The sequence below is a fragment of the Rhinoderma darwinii genome, chromosome 2, assembly GCF_050947455.1.
Source record: "Rhinoderma darwinii isolate aRhiDar2 chromosome 2, aRhiDar2.hap1, whole genome shotgun sequence".
Classification (NCBI taxonomy): domain Eukaryota; kingdom Metazoa; phylum Chordata; class Amphibia; order Anura; family Rhinodermatidae; genus Rhinoderma; species Rhinoderma darwinii.
In genome coordinates this window covers 227,343,031-227,361,692 of record NC_134688.1, presented here as the reverse complement: position 1 = coordinate 227,361,692, position 18,662 = coordinate 227,343,031, and the positions used below count along the sequence as shown (strand labels likewise).

General features: G+C 42.9%; 1 protein-coding gene across 4 annotated transcripts in view; it reads left to right on the top strand.

Moving 5' to 3' along the window:
- PHKG1 (phosphorylase kinase catalytic subunit gamma 1) overlaps positions 1–18,662 on the top strand; it is an 85,959-nt gene that overhangs the window by 32,467 nt on the left and 34,830 nt on the right. For 3 of the 4 annotated variants that reach the window (XM_075850392.1, XM_075850393.1, XM_075850394.1), the window contains one exon: positions 6,899–6,964. The exons of the other annotated variant lie outside the window; for it this stretch is intronic. In XM_075850392.1, coding sequence (XP_075706507.1) covers positions 6,899–6,964 — 66 coding nt within the window. The remainder of the gene's footprint in view (positions 1–6,898; positions 6,965–18,662) is intronic. 4 annotated transcript variants of the gene reach the window in all.

Below are 18,662 nucleotides of genomic sequence, written 5' to 3'. Positions count from 1 at the left end.
TTGCTTGTAAAATGTGCAAATGTTTTTATGCTCGAGTTACATTAAAAAAAATGTGGAAAAGAAATGACACCTCATTGAGTGGTAGAGAAAACAAACACGGCGAGGGGGAAGGAGATGTTGGGAAAGAGGTTGGGGGGGCGCCAAACTGAATCTTTGCCCCGGGTACTGGAGAACCTAGCTACGCCAAGATGTATGACCACTTCCTTCTGCAGACTAAACACAAAGGTTCACATGAGACCCTGCCATGATGGCACAAAACACAATTCCAGAGTAACATACCAATCATAATAAAATAAATACACACAAGACAGAAAGTGTGGATAAAAAGGCCACGATGCTTTAGGGTTACCAATAATAATAATAAATGATCAAAATATAAAATAACCATAAATATTTAAAACCCCAAAAAAATGTACAATTGGACAAAGAAAGGAACCATCTAATTTATATAAACTAACAAAGGAGCCTCGACTTAATTAATAAGTTTTCGATTTTTTTTATGAAAATCCAAACAACGTCATCTTCAATTTTAACATAATTTATTCCTAAACCAGAACCAACATATTTGGATGCGGCCACAAGCCCGCCGATACGCAGCGCTGCAAAGAACGCAACTATAAACGCAGACCTGAACAATAGCAACTCAAACTTATTAAAACAGATTTTTTCTAAAGCTCAATAATTCAAAAGAAATAGGTCTTCTCCTATCCTTTAAAGGATATAACCCTTTAAAACTTGCTTAAAGGGAAAGAAAGCAGAAAAAGGCTGACTACCATATAACTGAAGAAAGAAAGAAATGACTGCCAATTTTTTTTAGAAATGGCTGAAAAAGAGAACCCTTTATTCATTAATTCAAATAAATAAAACAGACAAGAACTCACATCGGAATTTGAATAATCAATTTTATGACAATTACAAAATTGCAACAAATCATTCCATGCGGCTGAATAATCAGCCCATGTTCTAGGGGCAATAGAACAATGAACGCTGTCCATAATTACTCCCATATTAAATCCCATAAGTGAATGGGGCATTGCTCTCCGACAGGATCCGACTCTGGCACTAGCTCCCGAAACCTCACCCACTGGGAACGAGACAAACAGTCAGCTATAACATTCCTCCTACCTTCAATATAACATGCTTTTAGCCAAACGTTTAAACGCATACAACATAAAACTAAATGCCACAAGAGTTTAAACACGAAGTCTGATTTAGAGGACAGAGTGTTGACAGCAAAACAAACGCCTTTATTATCTGAATTAATTAAAATTATTTTATTCCTATAATTAGGACCCCAGATCACTATAGCAACAATTACCGGAAATAATTCCAATAAAACTATATACTTGGCAGCACCATTTTTAATCCAAGACAAAGACCATTGCTCATCTGACCAATGTCCATTCCAGAGAGCTCCAAAACCTATGCTTCCTGCAGCATCTGTAAACAATGCGAGAGAATCAGAATCTTGAAATTCCTGCTGCCAACAACTATGGCCATTAAACTTACTGAGAAACTCAAGCCAAATTCCTAAATCATCCTTCAAATGTTTTGTTAATCTTATGCGAGAACCTGGGGCAATAAGCCCTCTAGTGGCAAAATACAGTCCTTTAGAGAAAACTCTTCCCATCGGAATAACTCTGGAAGCAAAGTTTAATAAACCTAGTACAGACTGTAATTCTCTCAAAGTCGTCTTCTTTTTTGTTATAAGGCATATTAATAATGAACGCATTTTATCTAATTTTTCTAAAGGCAATCTAAATGACATTTTTTCCGAATCAATAATGATCCCTAAAATTTCTAAACTAAAACAAGGATAAACTGTCTTATCACTAGCTACAGGAATACCAAACAAGTCAGAAATTTCAAAAAACTTATTTAACCCCTTAATGACCAGCCTATTTTAGACCTTAATGACAAAGCCATTTTTTAAGTTTTTCCATCGTCTCATTCAAAGAGCTATACATTTTTTTATTTTTGCATCAACATAGCTGTAAAAGGTCTTGTTTTTTGTGGGACAAGTTGTAATTTTTCATAGCACCATTTTGGGGTACATAGAATTTATTGATTAACTTTTATTAACTTTTTTTGGGGGGGGGGATAGAAAAAAACCTGCAATTTCGACAAACTTTTTTGCGTCCAAAATTTACCGTGTGGTATATATAACACAATAACTTTATTCAGTGGGTTGTTGCAATTGCAACAATACCAAATTTGTATAGTTTTTGCATGTTTTACTACTTTTACACAGTGAAAACACTCTTTTTTTCAAAATTATTTGTTTTTGTGTCTCCATATTTGAAGAGCCATAACTCTTTTATTTTTTCGCCGATGCAATTGTATGAGGACTTGTTTTTTGCGTGACGTCTTGTAGTATTTCTCTGTACCATTTTGGAGTAGATGCAACTTTTTGATCACATTTTATCACATTTTTTTTAAGGGAGGATTCAAAGAAAACAGCAACTTTTGCATGTTTTTTAATTTTATTTTTTACAACGTTCACTGTGCGGGTTAAATGATGTAATAAGTTTATAGTTGGGGGTCATTACGAACGCGGCGATACCAAATATGTGTAACTTTTTTACTGTATTTTGGTGGTTAATAATAAAGTAGTTTTGAGGGGTTAAACGGGTGAGATCGATACTAATATCGATCCCACACGTTTGAGCAGGGATGCCCCCAGGACGGCTCCCTGCTCTGTTTATTTATTCCGATGCAGTGCCGTAAAAAGGCCTATGCATCGGAATAAAGCCTGTTAGTGGCTGCCGTAAAAACACTATGGGGCGGTCACTAACAGGTAAATAACTGAGAACAAAACAGAGTAATAAGGACCTATAAATAAAAAAATCATCAAGATAGTGAAGAATTTTTCCGACTGAACTTTCAGATTCAATTACCCAATGAATGAAACTGAAAAAAGCCTCAAAATAACGGCAAGACATAGTAAACCCCATTGGTAGACATTTATCAAAATAAAACTCGTTTTCAAACTGTAATCCCAAGGATTTGAAACCTTTTGGATAATCTGAAAGCAGATTTTATGTCCTGTTTTGCCAACAAAGACCTGTGCCCACAAATCCTAAGTAAACCACCGCTTGATCAAAAGAAGCATATTCAACTGATGACATATTTTTGTCAACTTCATCATTTACAGAGTTTTTATTAGGATAGGATAAATGAATTAACCTGAATTCTCCAGATTCTTTCTTTGGGAATATGCCAAGCGGAGATAATCTAAAATTCTTGAACGGTAAACAATTAACTGGACCAGCAATTCTATCTAATTCTAATTCTTTCTTTAATTTATCTTTAACAATATTAAAATGAAGATCAGCCGACTTTAAATTGTTAATCTAAGAATCACCTATGACTAAATAATCAGGAATCTCAAAACCTTCACTAAAACCATGAAAAATCAAACTAGCTTTCTCCCTGTAGTGGCTCCACTGGAGTCCATGCTCTTTGATAGCTGCTCTTTAAAGGGAATGTGTCGCTAGAATTATATTTTTTTTTTAGTTAAACAATTATTATTGAAGTGATTACACATTGTTTTAATTTTTTCACAAGTCAGGAAATATTATAAATTTGATTCTAATTTAGAACATTGCCATGTGCTGGCCACTAGAGGGAGCAGTTCCCAAAATTGCAGCATGGTCGATGTGGTAAAGCAACCTCATTTCTTTATGCTGCAAATTTGGGGTAGTCACACTCTCTCTAGTGTCCTCACACAATCCCCCCTCCCTTATTCTGGCTAGTGCCAGGAGAAGGAGGTGGTTGAATCTTCAAACCTCCTACACTGTGTGCCGCCATTTTCTGAGCGACTGCACAGTGTAGGAGGATTAGATACAGTGCTCAGACGACAGTATCACACGAACATAATACACACATCGTACACGAACATAAATGACCTGCTCCTGCCGCCGCCGCCGTCTCCGCTCCTATTCCTTGCGCCTTCACTTCCTTGAACATATGGCCGGAAGCCACGGTCGAAGTCGTCATCTTACTGTCCGGCAGCGGCTTCCGGTCCACATGAAAATGGCGCTGGTTTTCGCTCTGCGAACGAGCTTCGTTTTGGTCTGTGTGGGAGCGGTGCATGCGCCGTTCCCACACAGATGGCGTACGCTTCAGAGAATGGAACGGCTCCTGTTCGCATTCTCTATGGGGTTGTATGTGCCGTATTCCATCTCTGTATGTGTCGTTAATCGACACATACAGAGATTAAAAAGATGGCAGCCCCCATAGAGAAGTAAAAGTAAGAACAAAGTAAAAAGTAGAACAAGAGAACACAAATAAATAAAATTGATGTTAATATCATATTAAAAGCAATATGATTTAAAAAAAAATAATCCCTTTAAGGCTAAGCTGTTGTTGATTTGTACTATTTCTTTTAAAGTATCTTGACATGGGATGAGTGCCCCCACAAAAGGAGCACTCATGTTTATAGTCGCAGTTTTGCATCCACTTACATGTTGCCTCATTGAAAGCAAAACAAACACCTTTTCGCATATTACCTTGTTGTGAATTCTGCGGCTTAATTGCGGCAGGTCTTTGAGGCAACATTAAGTTGATCCATAATCCAATGTCTTTAACAGCCCATTTAAGATTAGGGTGAACCGCTAATTTTTGGCGAAAAAGCTCATCGTAATGAAACCAAGCTAAGTCGCCAAAATTACGATAAGCTTCTAAAATTATATCTAGATGTTGAAAAAGGCCCGAACATCGGGGTAATGCTCGCCTAGCACAGAAGAAAAAACACAAAAGCTTGCAACCAATTGTTAAATGATCTTGGCAAAGTACGTTTTCTATCCTCATCAGCTTTTTCGTCCTTGTCACTGCGCAAAATTTGCTCTTTCGTATATGGTAGCAATGACAAAAGGTCTACAAATTCCTTTCTCCAAATACGCTCTTTAATAGCACTATTAAGGTGAAAACTCAATGGAGAAACTTCGCAAGAAATGGCTTCTTTACAACAAGATTCAACAACACCAAAACCTTTAATAATGGAACATGTGAAACAATTTTTGAACAAACTGAATCAATAACTGGAACAGGTAAATTAACAGGTAAATTAACTGGAACAGATAAAGATGTTGTAGATTTTTTTCCAAACATCAGTCAGAGAAGAAGCTCATGAAGTGTTTGCCATAAAATCATTGAACAATTGAATACATTTAGAAAATAAAACATTTGTATTAGACTGAGATACATTAATCTCACCACTCCTTGAGGTCGCCTCCTGGGTAGATCCAGAGGATGGTTGACTATCTTGCTGTAAATCCAGGTTTATCTCTGGCATAAAATTTTCAGAAGATCTGACTCTTTCTTGCTGCACATAAATATCCTTCGATAATCCACTGTAGTTCGAAGTCGGGAAACTGGAAAAGATGTCGCCTGGAAAGGGCGCATGCTGGCTTTGAATAGAGGCTGACGCTGCTGATGTAGAATCACTGGGAGCGCGCCGACTCCTTCTTTTAACTTGAAGTGACCTGTCCCTTCTTGAATTTGCAAGACCACCCCCGTCGCTGCCTCTCCGCCTGCTGCTATCCCAAGGAGAATAGGCTGGACGGCTCCTTCTTGCTCTTTTGAGTGGCAAATCTGTTGAGCCCATGTCCAGAGAGCGTCTTTCCGGCGCTGCCTCCCGGAATTTGTCAGCACCGGCAGCGGAACTAGACATCGTCAGCGCCGGATGTTCCAAAGATTCAGGTGCGGTCTCCGGCTCCGTCTGCTCCAGGCATTTCTTCAGCCATTCTTATCTGGCGACCGATTCCGCCTTCAAAATTAGCTGCTTCAATAAATCCTCCATGACGCTGGTCCTCAGGAAAAGCTGCTGCTGGCATCGGACCCGCCGAAACGGGCTATTTTTAAATCCAAATTTTCCCGCCGCTGAGGCCTGGTGGCCAATCAGGAAACAATTCCAGGTGCTGGGTAGAATATAGGAAAATTCCAGAAGCATATTTTTCCCGCCACTGGGTGTAGCTGACCCATCCAAATATGAATTCAGGTGCTGGGCAGAACAGCAGAAACATCTGGAATCCATGGTAAGTACCATTGCAACAGAAAAAGGAGGGGGAGAACATACCAAAAAACATATCCAGAAATACCATAAAATTTAGACAAAAAATTAACTTTTATAATGTGTCAGTGCCATCATGTGCCCCCAAGCTATACTACTTTGGGGGGTCCCTGACATAATCACTAGAAGCCTTCACCGCTTTGGCATTGCTGACAGTGCATTCAATGATTTTGTGTTTTTAAGGGATCTTCTTGTCGCCCAAAATTACATACTACCCTGGTGATAGATTCCTCTTAAAGATTACCTGTCACTTCTCCTGACATGTTCGTTGTAATAAATACTCATAGTCTACATGAAATAACAATTCTGGAGCACCTTTTCTTAGAACTTTGCTTTGTGCCATTCCTCTGTTCTAGAAATGTATGAATAAATTGACAACTGGGTTTACCAGTTGGGGGTGTGTGCCTATACAGACTGACACTGTTTAATCAGTGCTCACAGAGTGACACTGTGCAGGGACAATCCCCTGTGACAAGGGGAATGATATCACCCAGTTGTCGATTTATTTATACATTTCTATGAGGACTAACAGAGGACCTGCACAATGCAGAGTTTTAAGAAAAGATGTTCCAGATTATTTATATTATGGGGAATACAAGTGTTTACTATAAAAAAAATGCATGTCAGGAGAGGTGACAGGTCCTCTTTAATGTACATGAAGAACCTGTCATAATTGTCATCTCCTAGCTCTGCGGGACACTCTACATAAATGTACACTTGGCAACAAATTGTAAAAACTGTTTTGTTTTTTTTCAAAAATTTCCATTAAAAGAAAAGATACAAAGTAATAAATATTGTATATTGTAAATGATGTATCTCTTTTAGGATGAGAAGAGGGGAACTGTTCGATTACCTGACAGAACAAGTCACCCTTAGTGAGAAAGAAACAAGGTATTGTCCTCTCCTCTTGGCTTAAAAAGCTAAATTAAGAATGTAAAAGTAAAATATGCATCTGTTTATGCATGAAAAGTTTTTTTTTCCCTCAAAATAGGGACTATGGTCATAAATTAATGAGTTATGTATGAATCAGTTGTAGTGATGGTCAACCTATAACATTATGGGGTCATCTAATGACGTGGGTCTTGACGCGCACATACGTGATATCTCTCCATTATAGTTTATTGAAGATCTAAAAACAGATAAGTGAGCTCAAAAAACGTTGTGTATCTCCAGTTTCCAATAACAGAGGGAGACCACACATTTGTGGCCACATCACGCCTAAAAATCAGGAACACAGGACCCCTGTTCTCTGTATCGATGTGGTCCCATTAGTCTAATCAAACATTTATGGCATAAATTATCGATGTACTGTAAGTGTGTATGCTTGGGACAACCACTTTAATAATGCTGATGATACAGACACCACCTAGGTGGATCTGGGAGTCAGAGGTCTGAGGATGATATATTATCAGTGGCGGATTAAGTAGACCAGGGGTCTCAAACTCGGCCGAGTAAGTGGGCCGCATATAGAACAAATGGGAATTTGACGGGCCGCATTACTTTCAAATTTGATACAATACAAAATTATTGTTAATCAATTAGTTATTTGAACTACTATAATACTACATTACTTTAATAATAGCGCTAGGTTTAAAATTTGACATATTTCTCCACATGCTTATTTCAACAATCCAGCTTTCCAGTTTAAGTGTCGCTAAATGCAGTCTGGCGGCTCAGTTAGCACACATGTCAAGATTGGGCAGCCCCTTTTTAGATAGTGCCGCAGTGCCCTCTGTGGATGCTGCCGCAGTGCCCTCTGTGGATGCTGCCGTAGTGCCCTCTGTGGATGCTGCCGCAGTGCCCTCTGTGGATGCTGCCGCAGTGGCCTCTGTGGATGCTGCCGCAGTGCCCTCTGTAGAGAAGGCCACAGTGCCCTCTGTAGAGAAGGCCACAGTGCCCTCTGTAGAGAAGGCCACAGTGCCCTCTGTAGATGATGCAATACACCCCTAGATAATGCCAGTGTCCTCTTCAGATACTGCCACACACCCACTTGTAGATAATGCCACAGTGCCCTCTGTGGATGCTGCCGCAGTGCCCTCTGTGGATGCTGCCGCAGTGCCCTCTGTGGATGCTGCCGCAGTGCCCTCTGTGGATGCTGCCGCAGTGCCCTCTGTGGATGCTGCCGCAGTGCCCTCTGTGGATGCTGCCGCAGTGCCCTCTGTGGATGCTGCCGCAGTGCCCTCTGTGGATAATGCAACACACCCCTAGATAAGGCCACAGTGCCCTCTGTAGATAAGGCCACAGTGCCCTCTGTAGAGAAGGCCACAGTGCCCTCTGTAGAGAAGGCCACAGTGCCCTCTGTAGAGAAGGCCACAGTGCCCTCTGTAGAGAAGGCCACAGTGCCCTCTGTAGAGAAGGCCACAGTGCCCTCTGTAGAGAAGGCCACAGTGCCCTCTGTAGAGAAGGCCACAGTGCCCTCTGTAGATAATGCAACACACCTCTAGATAATGCCAGTGTCCTCTTCAGATACTGCCACACACCCACTTGTAGATAATGCCACAGTGACCTCTGTAGAGGCTGCCACAGTGACCTCTGTAGAGGCTGCCCCAGTGCCCTCTGTAGAGGCTGCCCCAGTGCCCTCTGTAGAGGCTGCCCCAGTGCCCTCTGTAGAGGCTGCCCCAGTGCCCTCTGTAGAGGCTGCCCCAGTGATGTCAGGGGCTTGCTCAGAGCTGGAGTCCCGGAGCAGAGCCGCTTCTGGCACTCTGCCTGGGATTCCAGCTCTGCTCCTGACATCACTGTCCATATATGGACAGAGATGTCAGGGGCAACCCCAGAGCTGGAGTCCCAGGCAGAGCGCTAGTAGGCTCTTCCTGGGACTCCAGCTGTGCTCCTGACATCACTGGGACTCCTACTCTGGGGAAGCCCATGACATCATTGTCGATGTATGGACAGCGATGTCAGAGGCTTCCCCAGAGTCCCGGAGCAGAGCCGATAATACCGCTCTGCCCGGGACTCCGCTCTGGGGAAGACCCTGACACACTGTCCATATATGGGCAGCGATGTCAGGGAATTCCACAGAGTCCCGGAGCAGAGCCGACACCAGCGCTCTGCTCAGGACTCCGGCTCTGGGGAAGCCCCAGACATCGCTGTTCATATGTGGACAGCGATGTCAGGGAATTCCACAGAGTCCCGGAGCAGAGCCGACACCAGCGCTCTGCTCCGCTCTGGGCAGGACCCTGACACACTGTCCATATATGGGCAGCGATGTCAGGGAATTCCACAGAGTCCCGGAGCAGAGCCGACACCAGCGCTCTGCTCAGGACTCCGGCTCTGGGGAAGCCCCAGACATCGCTGTTCATATGTGGACAGCGATGTCAGGGAATTCCACAGAGTCCAGGAGCAGAGCCGACACCAGCGCTCTGCTCCGCTCTGGGCAAGACCCTGACACACTGTCCATATATGGGCAGCGATGTCAGGGAATTCCACGTAGTCCCGGAGCAGAGCCGACACCAGCGCTCTGCTCGGGACTCCGGCTCTGGGGAAGCCCCAGACATTGCTGTTCATATGTGGACAGCGATGTCAGGGAATTCCACAGAGTCCCGGAGCAGAGCCGACACCAGCGCTCTGCTCGGGACTCCGGCTCTGGGGAAGCCCCAGACATCGCTGTTCATATGTGGACAGCGATGTCAGGGAATTCCACAGAGTCCAGGAGCAGAGTCGACACCAGCGCTCTGCTCCGCTCTGGGCAGGACCCTGACACACTGTCTATATATGGGCAGCGATGTCAGGGAATTCCACAGAGTCCCGGAGCAGAGCCGACACCAGCGCTCTGCTCGGGACTCCGGCTCTGGGGAAGCCCCAGACATCGCTGTTCATATGTGGACAGCGATGTCAGGGAATTCCACAGAGTCCCGGAGCAGAGCCGACACCAGCGCTCTGCTCGGGACTCTGGCTCTGGGGAAGCCCCAGACATCGCTGTTCATATGTGGACAGCGATGTCAGGGAATTCCACAGAGTCCAGGAGCAGAGTCGACACCAGCGCTCTGCTCCGCTCTGGGCAGGACCCTGACACACTGTCTATATATGGGCAGCGATGTCAGGGAATTCCACAGAGTCCCGGAGCAGAGCCGACACCAGCGCTCTGCTCGGGACTCCGGCTCTGGGGAAGCCCCAGACATCGCTGTTCATATGTGGACAGCGATGTCAGGGAATTCCACAGAGTCCCGGAGCAGAGCCGACACCAGCGCTCTGCTCGGGACTCCGGCTCTGGGGGAGCCCCAGACATCACTGTTCATATGTGGACAGCGATGTCAGGGAATTCCACAGAGTCCAGGAGCAGAGCCGACACCAGCGCTCTGCTCCGCTCTGGGCAAGACCCTGACACACTGTCCATATATGGGCAGCGATGTCAGGGAATTCCACAGAGTCCAGGAGCAGAGCCGAAACCAGCGCTCTGCTCGGGACTCCGGCTCTGGGGAAGCCCCAGACATCGCTGTTCATATGTGGACAGCGATGTCAGGGAATTCCAGAGTCTCGGAGCAGAGCCGATACTAGCGGCTCTGTGTCCCGCGGGCCGCAGATGACAGCCCCAGCGGCCGCATGTGGCCCCTGGGCCGCGTGCTTGAGACCCCTGAAGTAGACCATAGGCCCTGGGCTGTTCCACAATCTTGGGCCCCCCTTCCCCACCGCCGCTCTGCCGTGTCTAAAGTGAACACCGCCTTTTTGTGCAAGTATTGACAAATGGTTGTGACGATTCCCCTTGTCAAAGGGCTGTGTCCCTACATACTGACAGTCTCCAACCTTCTCTGACGGTATCACACTGTTCAGGGACACATCCTCTTGACAATGGGAATGGTAACACACATTTGTCTATTAGTCCTGGGTACACAAAGATATGTAGAATACAAGGATTTCCTACAACAGACATGTCAGGAGAGGGGACAGATCCCCTATAGATCCAGTGGCTCACAAGTGACGTCTTCTCTGATGGGAGTCGTTTTCTTTTCTTCTCCATCTGACAAAGACCGTTATGGCGACTTCTCCTGATGAGACATCTTTGCCCATTACTTCTGCAGCCATTTCCAGCCTCTATAGAAACATACAAATTTAGACACCAAGGCCCAGGCCCATACATTAACCCCTTAAGGACGCAGCCTAGTTTGGGCCTTAAGGCTCAGAGCCCATTTTTCAAATCTGACATATTTCACTTTATGTGGTAATAACGTCGGAATGCTTAAACCAATCCAAGCGATTCTGAGATTGTTTTCTCGTGACACTTTGGGCTTCATGTTCGTGGTAAAATTTGGTCGATATATTCAGTCTTTATTTGTGAAAAATTGCAAAATTTAGAGAAAATTTACAAAAAATAGCATTTTTCAGAATTTAAATGCATCTGCTTGAAAAACAGACAGTTATACCACCCAAAATAGTTACTAGTTCACATTTCCCATATGTCTACTTTAGATTGGCATCGTTTTTTGAACATTATTTTATTTTTCTTGGACGTTACAAGGTTTAGAACATAAACAGCAATTTCTCATATTCTTAAGAAAATTTCAAAAGCCTTTTTTTGAAGGTGCCAGTTCAGTTCTGAAGTGGATTTGAGGGGCCTATGTATTAGAAACCCCCATAAAACACCCCATTTTAAAAACTAGACCCCTCAAAGTATTCAAAACAGCATATAGAAAGTTTTTTAACCCTTCAGGCATTTCACAGGAATTAAAGCAATGTGGAAATGAAATTTGCAAATTTCATTTTTTCTGCTGAATTTCAATTTTATTCAATTTTTTTTTAGTAACAGAGAAGGTTTTACCAGAGAAACACTACTAAATATGTATTGTCCAGATTCTGCAGTTTTTAGAAATGTCCCACATGTGGCTCTAGTGCGCTCGTGGACTAAAACACAAGCCCTAGAAGCAAAGAAGCACCTAGTGCATTTTGAGGCCTCTTTTTTATTAGAATATATTTTAGGCAGCATGCCAGGTTTGAAGAGGCGTTGAGGTATCAAAACAATGGAAACCCACCAGAAGTGACCCCATTTTGGAAATTACACCCCTCAAGGAATTCATTTATGGTTTTTGTTATCATTTTGACCGCACAGTTTTTTCACAGCACCTATTTGAATTGGGCTGTGAAATGAAAAAAATGATATTTTTTCCAATAAAATGTCATTTTTGATCAAATTTTCTTATTTTCACAGGGAACAACATACCCCATTTTGTTGCCCAATTTGTCCTTAGTGCGGCAATACCCCATTTGTGGTGATAAACTGCCGTTTGGGCCCATGGGAGGGCTCAGAAGGAAAGGAGCGCTATGTGTTTGTTGGAGTCCAGATTTTGCTGGATTGGTTTTCGGGTGCCATGTCGCATTTGCAGAGCCCCAGAGGTATCAAAGCAATGGAAACCCACCAGAAGTGACCCCATTTTGGAAACTACACCCCTCAAGGAATTCATTTATGGTTTTTGTTATCATTTTGACCGCACAGTTTTTTCACAGCACCTATTTGAATTGGGCTGTGAAATGAAAAAAATTATATTTTTCCCAATAAGATGTCATTTTTGATCAAAATTTCTTATTTTCACAGGGAACAACATACCCCATTTTGTTGCCCAATTTGTCCTTAGTGCGGCAATACCCCATTTGTGGTGATAAACTGCCGTTTGGGCCCATGGGAGGGCTCAGACGGAAAAGAGCGCTATGTGTTTGTTGGAGTCCAGATTTTGCTGGATTGGTTTTCGGGTGCCATGTCGCATTTGCAGAGCCCCAGAGGTATCAAAGCAATGGAAACCCACCAGAAGTGACCCCATTTTGGAAACTACACCCCTCAAGGAATTCATTTATGGTTTTTGTTATCATTTTGACCGCACAGTTTTTTCACAGCACCTATTTGAATTGGGCTGTGAAATGAAAAAAATGATATTTTTTCCAATAAGATGTCATTTTTGATCAAAATTTCTTATTTTCACAAGGAACAACATACCCCATTTTGTTGCCCAATTTGTCCTTAGTGCGGCAATACCCCATTTGTGGTGATAAACTGCTGTTTGGGCCCATGGGAGGGCTCAGAAGAAAAGGACCACCATTTGGCCTACTGGAGCTTTTCTGGTGCTAAGTCATGTATGCAGAAGCCCCTGAGGTACCAGTACAGTTGAAACCCCCGAGAAGTGACCCCATTTTAAAAACTACACCCCTTAAGACATTCATCTAGAGGTGTAGTGAGCATTTTGACCCCACAGGTACTGTGTAAAAGATAATGCGCAGCAGATGGTGCAGTGTGAGATTTGCAATTTTATATATATATATGCCATTTCAGTGTCCAATATAGTGTGCCCAGCATGCGCCACCGGAGATATACACCCCTTAAATTGTAATGTGGGTTCTCCTGGGTACGACAATACCCTACATGTGGCTGTTATCAGCTGCCTGGGCATACGGCAGGGCTCAGAAGGGAAAGATGAGGGGGGTAAGCTGTGCGGAGTGCATCAGGGTAAATTAAAAATCAAGGGATGTATGATACATTTTAAAACAATCTTTTATACAGAGCCCTGGTTTTTCGGGATACGTGTCACATTGGTATATTGTGTTCTTCCTTATCCCCCTCTTATAGCAGACTCTGCACCTCTTTTGACTCTTTCCCTTTCCACCGGTTTGGGGAACTTCTCCTGGAAAGTGTTGCCCTGGTACGATGCGTGTGGTCTCGCTTCCAGAAGTACTGGGTGCCCCCCCTTCCTGGTCCCTAAAGATTAGATCTTGAAATTCCAGGAAAGTTCCCCTCTGGCCTGAACATCGACGTAGCACGTACGCATTGTACAATGCCATCTGTATGATGTGCCCGGCCAGCTTCTTATACCACACCGCATGGCGCTGTAGGGCTTCAGGACTTGATTTGACAAGTCCATCCCTCCCATGTACCTATTGTAGTCCAGGATGCAGTCTGGTTTGGGGGTGGCCTTTCCTTCATATATCCTAAACCTGTAGGTATACCCTGATGCCCTCTCACACAGCTTATACATCTTCACGCCATACCTTGCCCTCTTACCTGGCAGGTACTGGCGGAATTGAACCCTCCCTTTAAAATGTACCAGGGACTCATCAATAGAAAAACACTTCTCGGGGGTGTATGCTTGGGAAAACCGGGCACTGGAACGGTCTAATAGGGGTCTCCGTTTATACAAACGGTCAAAACTGGGGTCATCTCGGAGTGGGCACGGCTCATTATCAGTATAATGTAAGAAGCGAAGTATTGCCTCATTTATTTATTTTTTTAGGTTCCAGTTAATTTCTGAAGTTGCTTTGAGGGGCCCATATATTAGAAACCCCTATCAAACACCCCATTTTAGAAACTAGACCCCTCAAAGTATTCACAACAGCATTTAGAAAGTTTATGAACCCTTTAGGTGTTTCACAGAAATTTAGAGCAAAGTAGAGGTGAAATTTACTCTTTTTATACCATTTTTTTTATAACACAAAAGGATTTATCAGAGAAACGCAACTCAATACTTATTGCCCAGATTCTGCAGTTTAGAGAAATATCCCACATGTTGCCCTCGGGCGGTAATGGACTGAAGCACCGGCCTCCGAAGCAAAGGAGCACCTAGCGGATTTTGAGCCCTCTTTTTTATTAGGCACCATGTCCGGTTTGAAGAGGTCTTGTGGTGCCAAAACATTGGAAACCCCCCAAAAGTGACCCCAATTTGGAAACTAGACCCCTTGAGGAATCCATTGTAGTTTTCATGGGGTGCATGCGACTTTTTGATCAGTTTTTATTCCATTTTTAGGTGGCGTGGTGACTAAAAAACAGCAATTCTACTATTGTTTTTGTATACTTTTTTTTTTTACAGCGTTCACCGTGCGCTATAAATGACATATTCACTTTATTCTGCGGGGCGATACGATTACGGCGATACCAGATGTTTATAGTTTTTTTTTATGTCTTATGGCGTTTGCACAATAAAATACGTTTTGTAAACAATCATTCACTTTTTGTGTTACCTTATTCTAAGAGCCAGAACGTTTTTATTTTTCAATCAATAAAGCCGTGCGAGGACTTATTTTTTGCGTAACGAACTGTAGTTTCCATCAGTACCATTTTTAGGTACATGCGACTTTTTGATCTCTTTTTATTCCATTTTTTGGGAGGTGAAGTGACCAAACAATTGTGATTGTGGTACGGTTTATTAATATTTTTTTTTACGGCGTTCACCGTGCGGGATAAATAACAAAATAATTTTGTAGTTCAGGCCGTTACGGACGCGGCGATACCAATTATGTATAGTTTATTTGTTTGTTTATATATTTTTATTAACCCCTTCCCGCACCTGGACGTAACTGTACGTCCAGGTGAGCAGTAACTTTGCGCACCTTGGCGTACAGTTACGTCCGCGCTTTAACAGTTAACCGCCGCGCGGCGCTACACCGCAGCGGCGGTTAACTGTGCAGGGTGTCAGCCCTGCTCTCCCTGTTGCCGATCAGCGGCCTGTCGCCGCTGAAATCGGCAATTAACCCCTTCGATGCGGTGGTCGATTGCGATCACCACATCGAAGAGGTTTACAGCGGATCGGCAGCCCCCCACATGTATTTGCGGGGGCTGGCGATCCTTATCACGGCAATCGGAGGTCAGATAATGACCTCCGGGTTGCCATGTACGGAAGCCTCGGAGGATCAGCCCCCGGCCGGTCCTCCGATGCTTCCTGTCAGTGTGACTGTCACGTCACAATGACAGTTAGAACACATTACACTACGTGTGTAGTGTAATGTATTCCAGCAGCGATCAGAGCTGCCAGTCTAAGTGTCCCCTAGTGGGACAAGTAAAAAAAGTAAAAAAAAGATAATAAAAATGTTTTTAAAAAGTGTAAAAATAAAAGTTAGAAGTGACATAAACAAAGAATGCTTTTTTTCCTATAATAAGTCTTTTATTATAGGAAAAAAATTAACACGTTAAAAAAAGTACACATATTTGGTATCGCCGCGTTCGTAACGACCCCAACTATAAAACTGTAATATTATTTTTCCCGCACGGTGAACACCGCAAAAAAAATAAACAAAAAACAGTGCCCGAATCACAATTTTTTGGTTACCAACCCTCCCAAAATATACAATAAAAAGTGATCAAAAAGTCGCACGTACGCCAAAATGGTACCAATACAAACTACATCCCGTCCCGCAAAAAACAAGCCCTTACATCGCTTTTTTGACTGAAAAATAAAAACGTTATGGCTCTCAGAATAGGGTGACACAAAAATGTATTTATTTTATAAATAAGTGATTTTATTGCACAAACGCTGCAAAACATAACAAAATTATATACATCTGGTATCGCTGTAATCGTATCGACCCGCAGAATAAAGTATAATGGTCATTTATAGCCCAGGGTGAAGGCCATAAAAAAACGAATAAAAAACATTGTCAGAATTGATGGTTTTTGGTCACCTTGCTTGCCAAAAAATGGAATAAAACGTGATCAAAAAAATTTCTGGTACCCCAAAATGGTACCAATGAAAACTACAGATTGTCCCGCAAAGAATAAACCCTCACACAGCTCCGGTGGAGAAAAAATAAAACCGTTCTGGCTCTCAGAATATGGCGATGCAAAATGTGCGGAGTGTTCCAAAAGCAGATAAGATTGGGCGCCATTTACCAGTGCGACACCGGCCACACATCTGCGGATTATTATTTATTTACTGCATTATTATACCCTCTTATTATACCCTGATGTACCCCGCACAGATAACATGTACCCTGATGTACCCCGCACAGATAACATGTACCCTGATGTACCCCGCACAGATTACATATGCCCCCACATTACAAACTGAAACACCAGTAAAACCCCAAACAGAACAACTACCAAGCTACATCTGCGCCCCAAAAGCCAAATGACGCTCCCTCCCTTCTGAGCCCTGCAGCGTGCCCAAACACCAGTTTACGTCAACAGATATGGCATCGCCATACCCGGGAGAACCCGGTTAATATTTTATGAGGTATTTGTCTTCAGTGGCACAAACTGGGCATAACATATAGTGCACTAAAGTGGCATATGAGTGGAAAATTGTAATTTTCACTCCGCACCATGCGCTGCGCATTAACCCCTTCGCGCACCACAACATAGCATGTCTTAGTGTGGGGGGTGATGTATGGAGCGTCTCACGTGAAAAATAAAGAATTTAAAACGGCAAAATCGCTGTTTTTTTGGTCACCTTCGCTCTAGCTAAAAATGTAATAAAAAGTGCTCAAACAGTTGTATGTACCAAAAAATGGTACCAATAAAAACGACCGCTCGTCCCTCAATAAATAAGCCCTCATACCGCTCTATTGACTGAAAAATAAAAAAGTTGTGGCTCTTCGAACGCGGGGAGGAAAAAACTAAAAAGGAAAAGAAAAAAATGGATCAGTCCAGAAAGGGTTAATTACTTTCTAATGAAAAACCATTTATGACCACACGTGGGGTATTGCCGTACTCGGGAGAAATTGCTTTACAAATGTTGGGCAGCTTTTACCCCCTTTATCCTTTGTAAAATTTAAAAAATGCAACATTTTAGTGGAAGAAATGTTGATATTCATTTTCATGGCCCAATTCTAATAAATCCTGCAAAAGACTTGTGGGGTCTAAATGCCCACTATACCCCTAGATAGATTCTTTAAGTGGTGTAATTTCCACTTTTGGTGGGTTTCCACTGTTTTGGCCTCTCAGGGGCTTTGCAAATGCGACATGGCACCCAAAAACCATTTCAGCTAAATTTGAGCTCCCAAAGCCAAATAGCGCTCCTTCCCTTCTAAGCCCCGCTGTGGGTCCAAACAGCACTTTATTACCACATATGGCGTATTTACGTAATCGGGAGAAATGGTTTTACAAATGTTGGGGTGCTTTTTCGCCTTTATTCCTTGTAAAAATTAAAAATGACTACCTTTTTTCAGAAAAAAAGTCGATTTTTACCTTTACAGAATAATTCCAATGAATTCAGCAAAACAACCGTGTGGTCAAAATGCTAACTTTACCCCTAGAAAAATTCCTTGATGAGTGTAGTTTCCAAAATGGGGTCACTTTCCGGGGGATTCCACTATTTTGTTCCCTCCAGTGCAATTCAAACGCGACATGGCACTGAAAACTATACCAGCAAAATCAGAATTTCAAAATCCAAATGGTGCTCCTTCCCTTCTGAGTCCTGCTGTGGGTCCAAACAGCAGTTTATTACCACATATGGGGTATTGCTATAATCAGGAGAAATTGCTTTACATATGTTGGGGTGTTTTTTCTCTTTTATTCCTTGAAAAAATTACAAATTGCTACGTTTTTTCAGAAAAAAAGTAGATTTTCACCTTCACAAACTAATTCAAATAAATTTAGCAAAAAAAACTGTGGGTTCAAAATGCTAATTATACCCCTAGATAAATTCCCTGAGGGGTGTAGTTTCCAAAATGAGGTCACTTTTGGGGGTCTTTATTGTTTTGGCCCCACAAGACCTCTTCAAACCTGACATGGTACCTAAAATATATGCTAGAAAAAAGGAGGCCCCAAAATCCACTAGGTGCTCCTTTGCTTCTGAGGCCGGTGTTTCAGTCCATGACCGCACTAGGGCCACATGTGGGGTATTTCTAAAAACTGCAGAATCTGGGCAATAAATAATAAGTTAAATTTCTCGGGTAAAACCTC